This window comes from Cynocephalus volans, chromosome 2, assembly GCF_027409185.1.
Source record: "Cynocephalus volans isolate mCynVol1 chromosome 2, mCynVol1.pri, whole genome shotgun sequence".
Classification (NCBI taxonomy): Eukaryota; Metazoa; Chordata; class Mammalia; order Dermoptera; family Cynocephalidae; genus Cynocephalus; species Cynocephalus volans.
In genome coordinates this window covers 60,959,509-60,977,468 of record NC_084461.1, presented here as the reverse complement: position 1 = coordinate 60,977,468, position 17,960 = coordinate 60,959,509, and the positions used below count along the sequence as shown (strand labels likewise).

Below are 17,960 nucleotides of genomic sequence, written 5' to 3'. Positions count from 1 at the left end.
TTCAAACTAAAAGTGGAGAAAACATGATAAAACGTAATTTTCTTCAAAGCTAGTTTTTTACACAGAATTTTTTTTAAAATCAATCATTTTTGGCTCTTAAAGCAACTTCTACCCCAGTGTTCAGATTGTGGTCTCTAATATTTTCAAGTAAAAGGAATGAGGGCTCTCAGTGAAATGCCTCATTACAGGCTAAGGCAGGAAATGTACAAAACAAGCAGACTGTGTTGTCATATCACAGAGAGAACTCAGGAGCCAACAACTTTGATTAAGCTCTCATTGGTAGCAGCACAACAACTTGAGCATCGTAAGTTTACACTGACACTCAAAAAACCAAACACAAAAACTAAACTCTGAAACACAAAAGATCCCTCTGGAAGACACTGGGGATCAATTCATTATTTTGAAAATTGGTAACTAAAGGAAAAGAATCAAGTAATTATTCTGCCTCTCCTTTATGTTTTATACCTCAGGGTGATGATTTATTGATATGGGAAATGTCTCTTTACATGAGTATTCTCACTATTAAATGAAGAAAAAGAATATTGTAATTCTTTAACCCATAATAAATTAGTGGATCTAAGCCAGGGGATTTAAGCCAGGGTTTCTCAATCTCAGCAATACTGACAGTTTGGACTAGATCATTCTTTGTTGTGGGAGTACAGGAGCTGTCTTGTGCATTATAGGATGTTTAGCAATATCCTTTGTCTCTAACCCACCAGGATACCAGTAACACCTCCCCAGTGTTAAACAAAATGTCTCCAGACATGGGCAAATGTTCCCTGGAGGGCAGAATTGCCTATGGTTGAGAACTATCATCTAGACAATGATCATCCTGGTTGATAACATAAAAAACAAACAAACAAACAAAAAAAAAACGACTAGACAACGCATACCTCCTTAAGAAAGTACACAACATCATCTATAAAGTCTAAAAAAACCCTGAAGATTCGACCTCAGTCTTCAGATCTAACTGCCAATTTATAAGAAATACAAGAAGAAAAAAAAGAAACATATTAAATGACACCAGAGAGACAACTGGTAAAATCCAGAGTGTTGAAAACTCTCTGGGACAAAAAAACCTGGTTTAACAACAGAAAATAATTTTAATAAAGAGATATGTACTAAAATATTAGGAGTTCAAATATGTCTGAGGTTTGCCCCAAAATATCTGGGGTCTTTGTGTCTAACCATAGATAGTAGTATATAGGAAACATGAATGGATGTGTATTGATAACTGCTGAAGCTGGATGACAGAGGGCTGGCTCTATTTCTTCTACTTTTATACTAAAAGGTAAAGAAAAAATCCTTTCATACAAGTTTAAACTCAAAAACTAAATTAGGTAGTAAATATTTGTATGACAACCTTTCCATAATATATAAGAATTTACTATACTTCCATAGTAGTTAGACATAAACCTGATGATTATTAATACATAATTAATGTTACTACTCAAAGTTCTGAAATAGTTATTATTCAAAAGCACAATTGTATCAAATAAAAAACGATCTAGGTCAATGTTTTAAATCAAGGTTTAAACAATTGTCATCCAATATGTTGAAATAAAAAAAAAACCAACTCCAAACCTCATTTAGCCCGTGGGTTTGACAATAATTCAGGTTACAATATTCAAAGAATCCCTTCTCTTCACAAAAGGTCAATTCAAGTGCTATGCTACTAAAACAAAGACAAATTATTTACTTTTAAAGTAATACTTGTTTGAAATTTCTTACGATATTGGAAAAGCATGCTAGTTTATTAGAGGAAAAAACTGATTCATACTATCTCTGGGTACTTTTATCAAAAAGGAGGCTACTCAAAAAGTGTCTATGAACTAGCGCACAGTACTAAGGCTTCACTGGTGGGCACGTGCTTTACTCCAAAGTAATACTAGCCAAACTTTCCTCCAGTCATAGGAGCGCCTAAAGAGCTGCTGAAGTGATGATGAGCTCAAGGAAACGGGTTCCTCCCATCTTGCATGCTTTTATCAGAGCAACTTTATCAGTAAAATGTATATTTATAAACATTGGGATTCCACGAAGTTTTAGTTTAATAAGAAAAAACAAAGATGATGTGAAAAAAATTTTAAAAACCAGATCCACAGCAGTAGAAAATATTCATACCTATACAAGGCTTAACATGCTGAAAGCAAGCTTTCGTCAGGTCACCTAACAGGGCAAAGGAACTCTGTCGAACTTCTGGCATTTTATCCTATAAGAAGAAAGAAGAAATTAACCCCAATGTAACACAGAGGCAGATTTCAATTCATTTGAATCTTACAAGTCTCACCTGCATGCATTGATACATGAGTGTTAGGATGTTACTTCGGGCTACTAGCTGCTCAATGTTGCCTCCAAGTCCTTCAGCCAGGCCACTGAGTAAATCAAGAGCCACTATCATAAAATCTTTATCTGGAGCTTCATATTGATCTGGTTGAGCATTGTTCAGCTGAAATGAAACACAATGTTTTTGAGAGTTTGCTTTTAATCAATTATTTAAAAAGTTTGTATATATTGTGCTTATCTTTAGAAAACTGTTTTATAACATTAAGAAAGGAAAGATATTTTTAAAAATACCATGGCTTGTGCAAGAGTCTTCTGTACCAGGTTTACACAACGCTGATACACAGGTTCACAGTATGGAAGGAAGCCAGACTGCAGGGCTGTGGCAACTGAAGATAGGCACTAGAAAGAATAAAGTACATGTGCTAAATTTTCTGAGTACATTTATCTAAGGTTATAAATATTTGAAGCTGCACTCAATAAGATCCTGGTTATTTATGAGGCTGCTCTACTAGTTGTAGCAGCAGGTTTATCTTTTCAAACCTCTCCTATGGATGCCACTCGTTGTTAGTTTGCCAGCCAACCAGGAGAGGTTTACTCAGAAGAAAACGTAAAAAATTTTATATAAAGAACATTATCCTTCAAGGATAGATTGAGTATTGGGTGTTTCTATTTTTTCCTCAAATTTAAGACATTTATTTATGCTCCCATCCTGGTCAATGATGTGAGTAGACGCTACTGGACACATTCTGAGCCTCTGTCTGAAAAGTAATATATGAGTATATATATAAAAAATGAACCACAATGACCCTTTTTGTTTTGCTGGGCCCATCATTAGCCATTGCTCTTAGTCACAGAAGCTTTTACTTTTCTGACTAGGGACTATAAATACCATAAGTTGGTGTCCCTTGAAATAGGAGGGTCAACAAGAATGAAAATGATTGAACTGACTCTATCAACATCAATTCAACTAGGTTAAAGTTACCACATTTCACAGTGTGTTCAGTTACTTGAAAATCATATGAAATTGCTATTTGGTTAAAAAATCCAGCAAGTACACATGTAAAAAATGTCAAGTTAAACAGAAAAGATATAAAGTTAAGTCTCTCCTTACTGGCACCAAGACCCAATGCTATTTCACACATATTTATATATACAATAGATAACATGTAACAGAATTTAAACTATAATTTATTATCAATTAAGTGAGAACAACTTGTGTAATATAATCCTTTGTCTACTTTTTAAAAAAGGCATAGTGTGTCCATTATGCTTTTTCTATTTAACAGTAATTAATACAGATGCTCCATAATTAGACTTTAAACTGCTTTTTGGGTTTTTTGGCAGCTGGCCTGTACAGGGATCCAAACCCCTGACCTTGGTGTTAACATTGTGCTCTAACAAACTGAGTTAACTAGCCAGCCCAGTACTATAATCATGTTAATAAGAAGTTACATATTTATTCAGCATTTCAACAGAAATGGTTCAGAACATAAATTTGTTAACACTTTGCTTAATATCACACATACCCATTTTGCATTAGGACATACACTTCTGATGAAACACAGTGTTAGATTAACTAAATATTACCAGCTCAGCATACCTCAAGTAAAGGGAAGAGATCTTTATCTTCATCCTTTAACATGTTCCATTTCTGGATCAGTGGAGGCATTAGCATCTGAATATATTCCTATTTACAATGATGAAAAACACATAAAGCTTCACTATCACATGTAAACGAGTCCATTTTGAGTCTATGAAAATTAAAATCCGTTTAGAGTAACTGTAAAATCATTACAGAAAACATTTTAAAACCCATCCTTCGCTCTACATAGTCCATTTTAAAGTTTTCTTTTCTACTGTCTACCTTTTAATTTATAAGACCTTGTTCTATTTTTAAGTCATTTCATATCCCTTTTGAAACAAAACGTATATAAATAAATACACTACTACATCAAAATGTATTACTTGTTAAACCACCATCAAGGAAGGTCTGCATAAAGTTTTACTCTCCAGTGATGGTTTTTTTTTTTTAAGAAAATGTAATTTTATTATTTTTTTACATTCTAGGATGTTGTTGCAGAGCAGTTGGGAGGGAGGAGGAGAGGGGAAAGGGAAAGAAAGGGGATGGAAGGAGGAGGAAGGAGGGGCGGGACTGAGGCCTGTGGCATGCCCCTCATTCCCACAAGGGAGACTGGGAGGCTTCTAGCGGTGGCTTGGTCATTGCCGGGCTGGGTGCAGATGTCGGGGGGGTGGGTGTGATAAAAGCCATTGCCCCCCACTATCCCGGGAACACAGGGCCCTTCTTGCTCTGGCTTGGTGGTCATAACTGGGCTGGTTGCACGTGTCACAGGGGTGCGGCTGAGGCCTGAGGCTGCCCACCAGAGCCCTCGGCAGCGACTTAATTTTTAAGTCCTGGGGCTTGTAACATGTAATATGGCTATTGCTATTATAAACTGATTGATGTTATAAACTTATAGAGGCATATGAAGAAAAAGAGATTCATAATCACTTAAGTGTCCTTAAACTGAAGAATGAGCCATAAAACCAAGTAAATAAGCACAGTAATCATATAAACAAGAAGCCCAGATTCTAAACACATTCAGAAAACACCCCTGCAACAAAACAACTACCAACAAAGTAAACCAACAAACCAAATTTTAGCATAACTTAAAAACAAAAACAACTTAAGATTTTTGATACAATATTCTTCAGCAGGGAATTTTGAGCAATATTAGAATTCTAATATCACTTAAATCCTCTTTAAACAAATCTATCATCCTCTTCTGTTCTTAACACTACTAGAGACTGGGTAATTTTTCTATATCACTATCTAGCATCTTTAACCTATTACACCAATTTCTAATTCTTTTATGTAGTGTACTCCCCACACCTGTAATTTCTGGTGAGAAAACAAAGATATCTCTTAGATGTGGTACTCTAAAGTTACAGTGTTTATGAAGTGGTAGATATAAAAACATTTGGAATTATGTAAAAGTAGAAATTCAGCATACAAAAACATTTTATTCCCTTTCCTTTAGTCACTTTAAAAAGTGTTAATGCATTCCTGTGAGATGCTGATGTAATTTCCACACCAAGCATATACTTATTTTTAAAATACTATTTGAAAGGGAGACACATTTGCTGCCTTTGTAAGATCTATACTCTTAAAAGTAGCAAACACTATTTACATCTTCCAAAACATTTATTTCCAAATGTATGTTAACCTATTGATTATAACTATGCTACATATTTTTTTTTCCATAACAGTTAATCACAGATACTTACTGGTTTGTTTAAGTGATGTCCTACTGAATCTGCTAATGTTCCTATGGCATCGTAAAGAATGAGCAGGTTCTTATGCTGGTATTTACTAAACGCGAAGACCAGGGTATCAAGTATATAAGCAAGGTAAGGAACAAGTTCCGTACAAGCCTCCTCTTCTAGGGTAGCAAAGGCACTATAATTTTTAAAAAAGAAGAATACTTATTGTCGTATAAAAGTTATAATAGATAGGAAACTAAGTTTATTGTTTATAGAGTATCTATTTGCACTTTATATGCCTACCTTGTTGCCTTATCACACCAGATGCTTATTTATTATTTCTTTCCCATCTTTTATCACTTCTTCCTTTCCTAGAGGCTGTCACTGCTTAATTACAATGGTTAACTAAAATGCTGTTGGTCCTTATATTTATTCATTCAACAATTTTATTTGGTGCTTACTATTTAGTCACTGAATATAATGACCAAAATAATGTCTCCATTCTCAGGGAACTTATATCCTAGCGCTGTTACTAGGTTAATGAAACCAAAATCAAAACTGTTAAAGTTTCATTTACTCTACACCTTACTCTTCACATGTACACCAAGGGTCAAAAAATGTCAGAAACATTTTAAAGCTTTGTGTGTTTGAGAAGTGTAAGACCAAGGCAATGTCTCAACTCCTCAAATGTTTTTCTAAGCTTTTAATGCACACTGTGCATTAAAGTGCATAGTGCATTTGTTCTACCAATTGCCTTATGTACAGCTTTATCTCTTAAGGTAAATATACAAGAAAGGAAAAAATGCCAGTTTCATTCAGCACAACCGGAGACCTAAATTTGTCTTGACTGTAAAGTATATCTGGTTCTTAATTTCTGAAATGTTTATCTTCTGTTTTACCCCATCGGGAATTTCCTAAAATAACGGGTTTAAGCCATTTGTTAATAAAAGTCCTATTCATTCGCACTGTGACCTACTTATACATTTCCTTCACAGCATTTGCCATAAATTATAATTACTGTGTATAGTTGTTTGGTGTTTCCTATTAGCTTGTAAGTTGTAAGATGGCAGGGACTGTTAGTATATGTTTAACAATTAATAGCTAAAAAAATGTGCCGAATGAATAAACTAGAGAAAACCAAACATATCCTTTCCCCACTCCTGTTGCTTCAAATCTACTAAGCCCAACTCAAATTTACTTTCTTCAACAGTTGTTTCTTCCTTCTAACAAAGTCAATGGTAAAAATAATCCTACTTGAAAAAGTAAGAACTATAAAGTGGCAGGCCTTTTTAGAATATAAAGGTTTGTTCTGGGAAACTGGAATATTTGTAGTAATAAAAATAGCTGCTGGTCTGATAAAAGAGATAGCCCCAAACTGACAGAACAGCTACTAGAGCAGATCCACTAAGCACCCGAGAGCCACAGTTTATAAGTGATACATCACATGTCACTGGGACTTTCTATGAGTTATGGTAGTTGACCAGCAGACTATAAATGTAAACCTGTTCAAACTTTGTTATTCCTTCAAGAGTAAGTGCCCTGCCATCACCACTTCAGATTCCTGAGGAAATTAGGGTGAAAGAAATTCTGTTGTTATCATGGCCAGTGACTGGGGAAAAAAAGAGTTAAGGAAGAAACATCAAAGACTGATGTCTAGTTAGAGTCACATTTAGATATAGAAAATCATCAGGTAGAAGCTTCAAAGAACAAAATTTTCCTAGCCAAACAAAATGTGTAAAATATGCTAAACGTGCAAACTGAAAAGCTACAGAAAGCTTCTTCACCAAGAAGAAAAAGGCAAGGAAAACTAAACTTTCTGACACAGCTAGAAAATGTTCCATTATGAAATACTCCATTAATGGTTTAATATCAACATTCCATCATATGGTTGAAAATTAATTTCTCACTGAGTTACCCACTCCCACAATGAACATTGCTATGAATATGTTAACCTGCAGGCAGCTTCTTGCACTCTCTTGTTGCTATCCAGGATACGCTTTAGCAATTCTGTCATTAATGGCTTCAGGTAGGTGTCCGGCGGCTGGCTGACTACCCAGTGTGCATAGCGGCTAAGAGTCCAGCACGTTATGGAACGCACAAGAGCCTTTTTATCAGAGAGGCACTGAATAAGGTGAGGAATGAGCTCAGGCAGGTATGGAATCATGCCCTGCATGCAACCTAGAAAAAATAACAGAAATCCTTCATAAGTGCTAAAATTTGGTTAAAACAAAATTATTTTACTTGAACACTAAAGTGTGTATGTACCCATGAAAAATATTCAGACTATTTCCATGCTATAAATATACTGTTAATAATCCATACCAAAATTATAATAACTGAAATTAGAGCTAAACTGCTCCTAAGTATCTTGCAGTAGGGTTAGGACTTCATTTTACGTCTCCTATCCAAATTATGACTTTCAGAAATGCCTATAAATGTTTCAATTTCTTGTAGACAGATGTTTACAGCCAGGACAGAATCAAATAACAACTCCCTACAAAGGATGATGACACTCTTGTCTTATCATGTTTCCTGTATTTACCTAGGGAATAAAGTTATTTTTCTAGTGATGGAGATGCTTCAGACATCAGAGTCTTCTGGTCCCTCTACTGTAACAGAAACATTTCCAAATTATCTGGATGGGGTCAGAAGTATGCCTATGGCAGTTTAATAAATAGTTAACTGGTTTAAAGTAGAAAGTTATCCTAAGACAGCTTTTGGATTCAATTATTCCTTTTAAGGTTAATATGAATCACAGTCTTGTCTACTTCACACCAGTATCACAAGAGAGCAAAGCAGTATGTGTATGCAAGAGTGAATAATATTCGCTTATAGAGTAACCATTCCTTAAGCCTAGCCTTATCAACAACTGTTAAGTCCAATTCAAACTGGACTTAAGACGTACCTTCAGCAATTGCTCCTAAAACCAAGATGCCTGATTCTTTAACAACCCACTCATGATGAAAAAGTAGTTCTTTCAAAAGGGGCAAAATATGTGGCAGTAGCTCATCGCGATACACATTTGCGAGAACATCTAGGGCAGCAGCAGAACATTTTCCTAAGGAAATATTTAATTAAAAAATATTACATTAACCTCTGCTGTTTAACTATGTATATTTAAAAAATGAATAGCTACTATGTACTTTATTCAAACCTGTATAGTTTCAAAGAATTCAATTGAATAGGAGGTAGTCTGTCACATGAAAAAATTCTATTAAGAATACTTTTTTATGACAAAGAATTACCAAATTAATTATGCAGATATTCTATCCTACAGGACTGCCATACTACAATTTGTTGTCTATATAGAAAAATTAAAACAAATACTGTTCTATTCAGTTCAATCCAGAATATGATGCAATCCTGAAGCAAAATGTACACATTTATTAATTCTACTTAACACATCTAGTGGTAGATCATTTAGAACCAAGTATGTAATTACTTAGCTGAATGTTAGACAAATAAATGGGAAAAAAAAGTCACCAGTACATGAAGCATAGAATATGCTGGAGTTTTTTTTTTCTTTTTCCTTCTTTTTTTTTTTTTTTTTAAACAGACAAAGGATTAACTATGCAACTATAAATCAACTCAGAGTACATTAACAAAATAATTTAAACAAAAGTGAAAAGAACAAAGTATAATTTTAAGTGCCAAAATTTTTCACATGTAAACTAGGCATAACAAATGGTCAATCACAAATTAGACAATGGTAAAATCCTTCAAAAGAAAAAAAAAAGAAAAAAGAAAAAAAAGGCTGTTACATTGGCCAGTAGACACCTTACCATCAATAAGAATCTTAGTTATACCATATAGATCCATAATCCATAAAACTGAAGAATACACTGACATGTGACTCTATGTACTGATATAGAATGAGATACATGATATAGTACGAAAAAAAGCAGCAGCAGAGTACATATAATTTAATCTCACTTTTTGGAAATTTGGCTTCTCAAAAAAAAGACCTATATTTGGTTTCCCATACATGCACAGAAAAGCTTCAGTAAAACACAAAGATGAGTGAAATGTGAACAGAAAGTGTTTCATGCCTCCCCACCCCCATGTACACTGTTACTTTTATAGAGTTACCTGTATTATAATCTTAATCCAACCTGGGAGGTAATTTATGACAACAGTGAAGACTTTGGTTTGTCTTGCTGAATGAGACTTGGGTTCCAGTACTGGATGTGCTATCAGTACTAGCTATGCTAACCTTGTGCAAGTTTCTCTTTTTGCAGTTTCCTTACCTACCTAAGATAGTTAGAAAGATTAAATGTGATATGCATACAAAGTCTTTGGCCTAGTGCCTGGCACATTAGGCACTCTAAATAAAAAGTTATAGGAAACTAAACAGACAACTAAGGAATTAACATTATCTGACCAAATGAATTACAAAGGCCAGGCTGATGATACATGTCCTTAACCAGTTTATCACAGATATTAGAAATCCCAACACTGAGTTAAAGTAGTGGTTCTTAACTAGGGTCAATTTTGTTCCCCAGGGGACATTCGGCAATATACAGAGACACTGCTGGTCTTCACAAGTGTGTGCACTGCTGGCATCTTTGGGTAGAGATCAGGAATGCTGTTCAACATCTTATAATGTACAGTATAGTACCCATAGCAAAGAATTATGTGGTCCAAAATGTCAATGGTGCCAACATCAAGGAACCCTAAACTACAGCAGTGAAGCTCTAAAAACCTTTAAGAAAGAAAGAAAACAGAGGTGAACGGGCTCCTTTCCAAATAGTGTGGGCCAGAACGCCAGCTCTACATGTTCTGTGGATTTGCAGCTACGGTTGAAAATTAATAGATTTTAAAAGCTTACTTTGTAAGCTTTGAATATGACAAAGCACTTTATATTACTTTAGAATTATCTATGATAATCAGCCAATTCTCATGCAAGTTATCACAAAAAAACCATAGCAAAACAGGAAAAGCTTATGGCAATGTTCCTATTGTACAGTAACAAAATACATAGCCTTATGAGAAATGGTAGTCTGAGGTAAGAGGTCTTTTTAAAGAATAGAATGATGACTAAATATAAGAGAAGGCCACCAGGGAAATGTAAACCACAACCACAATGAAATACCATTTCCTACCCACTAAAATGGTTACCATAATTGAGAGATAATAACAAGTATTAGTGAGCACGTGGAGAAACTGGAACCCTCAAACACTGCTGGTGGGAAAGTAAAATGGTACAGTCACTTTGGTAGTTCCTCAAAAGATTATACTAAGAGTTACCAAATGACCCAGCAATCCCACTCTTGGGTACATACCCAAGAGAACTGAAAACATATGTCCACACAAAAATTTGTACATAAATGTTCACAGCATTATTACTGTTAATAGCCAAAAAGGAGAAACAATACAAATGTCATCAACTGATGAATGGATAAATAAAATGTGATACATCAATACAATGAATTATTTTATTCACAGTAAAAATGAATAAAGTATTGATATATGTTACAACATGGATGAACCTTGAAAATTTTATGCTAAATGAAAGAAGAGTCACAAAAGACCATATATTACATGATTACACCTAATATGAAATGTCTACAACAGACAATCCACAGAGACAGAATACAGACTGGCAGGTGCCTAGGGCTGGAGAAAAATGGAGAAAAACCCAGTATGTAAGTAACAAAAGAAGTGAATAGGCTCCTCTCCAATGAGTGTGGGCCTGAATGCCAGCTCCCCAGGTGATGTGGATTTGCAGCTATAATTGAAAATTTACCTATTTTAAAAAGCTTATTTTGTAAGTTTTGAATATGACAAAAAGCAGTATGACTGCTAATAGGTATGAAGTTTCTTTTTCAGGTGATGAAAAATGTTCTAAAATTTAGTGTGGTGATGACTGGACAGCTCTGTGAATACACCAAAAACCACTGAAATGTGTACTTTAATGGGTGAATTGTACAGTATCTGAATTATATCTCAATAAAGTTACCAAAGTAGGCAACTGTGCTTTTCCCTCTGACTTACTTAGATTCCAGTCAGAAATTGTATCGTCATCATCAATTTCATCATCATCATCATCTTCCTCTTCAATTCCATCTTCATCATGCTGCTGAGCCACTGTCCTTGATCGATGAAAACGTGGCCTTATATCCTGCTCACTATCAGGAATTGTTTCATCTTCTTCAACATCACCCTGTTTTTTAAAAAGGGAAATTTTTGGTGACATTCATTATAAGCTAATATGAACATGAATAGAAAAATCAGAATATCCAGAGATGAGGTCATGCACAGGATTCTGAAGTACACTTTCTGATTAAAAACTACTCCCCTGTGCAGAAAATAGTTCCTTGTGAAGGAGAGAATAGACTAACATAACACGTGTTAGTAGTCTGCTAGGCTCTTTCAGCCGCACTATACGTCTGATCGACTGGTATAATCTAAGTGTACCTGAATCAAAATCAGATCAGTATATTTAAGTAGTAACACTTTTAAATAAACTCTCAAATAATTTAAATCAAGCAAAAATTAATAACACCACTTAATGTTACCAAATTAATGTCACCATCTAGTTCCAATTAAGCTAGAATGTATTACCACCCAAATCCATTGTGTTTGAACTTCTGTACAGGAAGCCTATTTATATAAAGTTTATTCTAAATAAATGTCCTATTGGCCTAACTAAAAGATTTATTAAGTCAATATAAAAATCACCTTCCCTGTTCATTAGAAAACAGTTTCCTTACCTTAAGTAGGATAATATCTATATCTGAGTACTTCATGCCATTCACCAACACAGGAATCAACCTATAAAGAAATGAATTAATATAACAAAGATCTAAAGATCTCAACAGAATAGTTTAAAAGCCTTGACAATCTTATGAATACTAATAAAACCAATGGGACAACCACTGGTAATACTGTCTTTTAGCATATCCTGTGATATATCTGCCCTCATTGACTAAAGGAACACAAATAGGGAAAAGGAAGCAGTGGGACTTAAAATTCCATGAAAACAATATGGGCCAGCTAAATTTTCATGCTCAAAGCCCTTCTAAATTCTGAAATAGAAAGAAAAACAGTAATTAAACATTGTAGCCAGTTATAACACATACAACCATATTTTATAAGCCACAGGCATTCTGCAAGAGAATCAGGTCTATATGGATCACTAAGAGTTGAATCACTGATGATCTTTGCTAAAAATTTCAGGGAAATAGTGAGGACAGTTGGTGTATAAGATATTGAAGAATTAATAAGAGGTGGGTTAAAGAAGTGAAGACAGTGAACTCCATCTATTCTTTTAATTTTTTTTTAAAGATGGAAACAACTGCAGCAAGTTAATAAGTCACAGAAAAAGAGGCAACAGGGAAAAATTGAGAGTACCCATCTAATGAATTGTGTTCCCTGGAAATAAAAGATTATGCTATCCAGACGTTAAGGAGAGAGATTGGTTAGGAAGAGGATAACTCACACAAAAATATATCTGTAAGTTTTGGGGCAAGAGGAAGGGTCACTTGCTTTCTCTATAAAGCAGAAATGCTCAAAGTGAACGAAGAGAACTTCATAAGGGCAATAAAGGTTTGAAATAGTTGCTGTGGTAAATGGAAGATAAAGCTGATCTGGAATAAAGATGGGTGGATAATGTGAAGACTCCACTTGAAGTTGAAGACCATGGATTTCTTTTTTTTTTTTTTTTTTTTAAGACCATGGATTTCTATAGCCAATAATCTCCCTAGCAGTGTAACTTTCCCCAACAGTATTCATCAGCCTGGTTTAAAGAAGAAGGAAAGTAGTTCAATTAATCCAGAGCACGGGAGAAAGACGCAAGGTAGCTGGAAATTTATCCGTGGTTTTGTTGTCTGTCAGACAGAGAAAGAATAAAAGAATATGGGATTAGGAGAACACAAAGAGGTAGAAGGCCTTGGCAGATGGGCCTAATAAGGTCTGCAGAAAATAAGGGACTAGTAAAGCCAGGCAAATAAGAAAATGAGATCAGAAAGTGAGATCTGGGAGTTAACTGTGAGCATGTGGCAATCTGGTAGGTGTCTGACCAAGTCCAATTATGCAATGCAGATCATTATTTTTGAATAGGTCAAATTGTTAAGAAGCTTTCTCCTGAAGCCTCAATACAGTCATTAAAATTGAGAGTTTTTAATGCAACATCATAGAAAGATATTAATACCATCAACAAATGTTTACTGAATACTTAAATATGTACTGGGCATTGGGTTGCTTTTACATGGATAATCTGTACAACAGCACTAACAAGATATTAATGAACAAGAATAAAGGTGGGAAAAAGACAAAATAATTTCAGGAAAAAAAAAGATATAAAGAACTGACCTACCAGATAACAAAATACATTATCAATGTTCAAAACTAAGAAATACAGAACGGGCTATATAGCCTAGGAACAGATAACAGAATTTAATGTCATCCTTGTTACGTTAGTGCTTTTTAGCTTTTTAAGTGAGTTCCTATTAATGAGAGATCTCACAACATACACAATTTTAATTCCTAAGCAAACGTTTTGTGCTCATACTAAACAACAATCTGTTTAACAGAGCTAGGAAAACAAGTTATTTTATCATGATTTTTATCTCAGAATCAAATTAATGTTGATATCCCCCCATCCTGTCAATGTATTCTCTAAGAAATAAAAGCAGCCTTGTTATACACATAAAACTGGCTCCCAAACAGGCAAGACTTAAACCCAGTCATGACTGGCTTGAGTTATTTAATGCTTGCACTGATTAGCAAAATGGAGGTGCCGATCTTTTAGCCTGCTACCAAATTCCTGCTTGTTTTACAAATGTTTGGATTCTATGAGGGGTCTTCAAAAAATTCATGGAAGGATTCATATTATCTTTAAATTCCATTTTTCCATCAACTTTTTGAAGTACTCTCATATTAGTATAATGACAAGGTTAGAATATATAATTATAACGGCATATTATCGATATCTCCTAACATTACAGCTTAGGTTTTCATTAATAGAATCTCTGTTTTTATATGAATTAATGTTTATGACTTTAAGAATTACATGATCTTATATGAAGACCCAAATATATCACATAAGTGGCACCACAAATTAGGGAGAAAAGGAAGAATAACTAATACATAAATTTCCTAAAGTGAAAAAAAAAAAAAAAAAAAATCCATTTAGTGCATCATCTTGCACTTTCTCCCAAATAAATTCCAGATTGGCTAGAAGAAAATATAGGTAGAATTGCTGCATTCTTGATGGGGAGAGAATTTAGTAGAAAAGAAAACGGACTTTGTTGGCAATATGAAAATGAGAATATCCAAGTATTGCAAACATCTGGAAAAAATATAACTCCACTAATACTAAAAACATTAAAATCATTGTTTTTGGTTTTGTACTTATTCGGATGACCAAGACTAGAGAAATTCTAATAAATGACTAGCAAAAGTTGTGACAGGATGGACACCTCTGGTGGGTTATAAATTGATATAAATTTCTTAAAGAACAATTTAAAATATTTATGAAGAACCTGTAAAATGCTCATATACTTTGACCTTGCTAAAAATCACTCTTAGGAATTTTACTAGAAAGAAAGAACCATTTATAAACAAAGACAGATGTTCGCTCCACATTTATTTATTAAAGTCCAATTTAAAAAAGGCCAAACAACCTAAATATTCAACAAAAGAAGTCAATATACATACAGTGTGCATATGTCAATTATATATATATATATGGTGAGCACACTGTAACAGAATAGTATATAGCCACTAAAGTTTTAAAGACTAATGACATGGAGGAAAGCAGACAGTATACAATAATTGAAAAGAACAAACCACAAAATAGTATAATCAAATTTTTAAGCAAGATGCCTAATGTAGGCAAGATGCCATATTGTATTACATATTATCAAACCAAATTCTAACATCCTGAATATATGGTATTCAGTATACGGTACTTCAAAAAAAAAAAAAAAAGTCACAACAAAAATACAAACAGTGATTACTCAGGGTGGTGAAAATCCAGGAAATTTAAAACTTTATGCAATTTAATTTTCTTCCATTAGCCTGCATTACTTAATTTTTCGAAAAAAGTAAGCATTACTCTTAAAAGTAACTGATTTAACAGCATTCTTTCAGTTAAAAATAGGCTTAGCTTAAACAATAAGTTAACTAAAAATTTCACAGCATCACAGCTAATGGGCAATTAGTTTTGGGAAAAAACAAAACCCCACCAAATGACTATTTGGTCAAATTATAAGGATTATTAAAAAAAGAGAACTGTGCCATGAATTACCCAGAATTTATTATGATTTAGCATAAACCATCCTCACATAATTAAAAAGAGGTAATTGCTTCTTTAAAAATTATCTTTACTCATACCAATGGTAAAATTAATCCTGACTTTTTAGAGTCTCACTCCCTGATGGCAGAAAGAAATTTGATAAAGATACAAAAATGAGGAAACACTGTTAAGAAATTAAACTTAAGAACAAGGCCAGCGTTTATATGAAGAAATACTTACTTGGGAAGATGCCTTACAAGTACATCTTTGCATATTGGCTGCTCAGCCAAAGTGAGCCAAAATTCACAGGCTTCTAAAGCCACATTTTCGTCTTGATCTTGGGTCCTCTGTAGCATGTACTGTAAACAAAGGATCCTTAATATTAATCAGTTTAAGTCATACAATTTATACAAGCTTAATCCTACATCAGGCCTTTGCTATGGCCCTGCACTTTATCTTGATTCTCAATCTAGCCTTTTGGATTTTTATAAAAGCTTCCAAGGAGATTCTAAAATGTAGCTAAATGTCAGACCCACTGCTTTCACGTTGCCCAATGAAAACTGTTTAGCACATATACTGTTTATTCATTTTTTCTGGGTAGGTATTTCATAAAACTGAGATTTCTGAAATGTGAATGTTAATAATCAAATATTAAGCCTCTTTAGAAAGAACTCCATTATACTATTCTTAAAGTTAAGAATCTTTTTATAACATAACTACTTAATCTCTTATAATGTATACAGACTTTCACATACTTTAAGTTGATATATACTCATACATATAGAAATTATGTTATTTTTCTTTAAATTTGGAAATAAGTAGTGACATTAGTGACATTTCTTAGCATGACTAAATTTGAAGTTTTCAATAAAATAGGTTTACTATGTCCTCTGAACAATATCAAACCAAATTCACTCATGTGTTTTCCCAATGTACCTGGGGCTGGAATTGGGGTCAACTGATGAATTCTTTGTACATATTCTCTTCTAGATTGAAACATTTCACGAGACAAAATATGGCAACGCAACTGTTGTCATAGGCCAGTCCCTATCACAAGACATGTCATGTCCTACTCAGATGCTACTGAGTATTGCTGAAGAAAGAACTGTAATATTATAAATTAGGCTTCCTAGCTGTCACCTAGTAACTGATAAAATTTCTTAACTATCTGATTAACAAACTCTCTCACTAACCTTTCAACCAATTCCACCTGACTCTTCACGAGAGAACAGGCTCAGAGAAAAATGTCATTTATCCCCATTTTATGCTGCTATACAGCCTCATCTCTAAAACTATCTTTCCTAATATCTTAGGAGTTGCTGCCCAGCATTGACCCTAGCTGCTTTCAAACAGATCTTCGATCCCATCCTTTAAAACAGATCCTTCCTCTTCACACCATATGGAACTTCGGAAGTGAAAGAAAGGGAGGCTCTAGATAACATACTATTTAAAACACTTGCAAAGCTATATAATACTAATGTACAACTATACCCAGCTATACAAAAATAGATGGTATAGTTTGGCCCCAGCTGTACTAAATATTGCCTAAACAATAATACTGTTCTAATAAGTTATATCTTGTTATGACATATTCTTTCCTTGAAATATGGCTAAATTGTGATCAATATCTTGATCAAATGTTCCACATTATACTTTTTGTGCCCAATATTTTTGGGAGGAGAAAGGTGAGGAAAGAGCCTTTAAATTGCCTTTGTTACCTCAACTATATTATGCATGTGAGGAAGCAGGCGATCCATTCGAACTTCAAGCAACATCACAAGTGCCCGGCACACATTTTTCCGTACCTCTGGTTCTTCATCACCAGCCAATGCAAAGAGATTCTATTGCACAAGAAACACATTTTTTTCTAGTTTAAAAATTCCAATATGTTAGAAAGTTTTATACACAATAATGAGTAATCTGCAAGTTGGTGACATTTAAGGAAACCCAAGAATATACAGTACAAAAAAATTAATTGGCTTATGATATTAGATAAAGCAATTTAATGTGGAATGATAATTTCCAAAGATTATGATTTTGATAAAAGAAGAAAAGTCATTCTTTCTGATAAGAGTACAACTCATTGTGTTTTAAGGTAATTTTTAATTTGTAAAAATGAAACCATGTCATTAGACACACAAGAGCATTCATTCAGATCACCAAGAAGCAGAGATAA

General features: G+C 34.1%; 1 protein-coding gene across 3 annotated transcripts in view; it reads right to left on the bottom strand.

Annotated features, from left to right (window-relative positions):
• The window catches only part of TNPO1 (transportin 1), a 91,147-nt gene that overhangs the window by 14,150 nt on the left and 59,037 nt on the right, over positions 1-17,960 (bottom strand). For all 3 annotated transcript variants that reach the window (XM_063085765.1, XM_063085767.1, XM_063085766.1), the window contains 11 exons: positions 17,503-17,625; positions 16,025-16,143; positions 12,258-12,318; positions 11,539-11,707; positions 8,450-8,602; positions 7,497-7,722; positions 5,569-5,740; positions 3,884-3,970; positions 2,575-2,682; positions 2,288-2,446; positions 2,122-2,209 (listed from right to left, as the gene is read on the bottom strand). In XM_063085765.1, the coding sequence (XP_062941835.1) occupies positions 2,122-2,209; positions 2,288-2,446; positions 2,575-2,682; positions 3,884-3,970; positions 5,569-5,740; positions 7,497-7,722; positions 8,450-8,602; positions 11,539-11,707; positions 12,258-12,318; positions 16,025-16,143; positions 17,503-17,625 (1,465 nt within the window). The remainder of the gene's footprint in view (positions 1-2,121; positions 2,210-2,287; positions 2,447-2,574; positions 2,683-3,883; positions 3,971-5,568; positions 5,741-7,496; positions 7,723-8,449; positions 8,603-11,538; positions 11,708-12,257; positions 12,319-16,024; positions 16,144-17,502; positions 17,626-17,960) is intronic.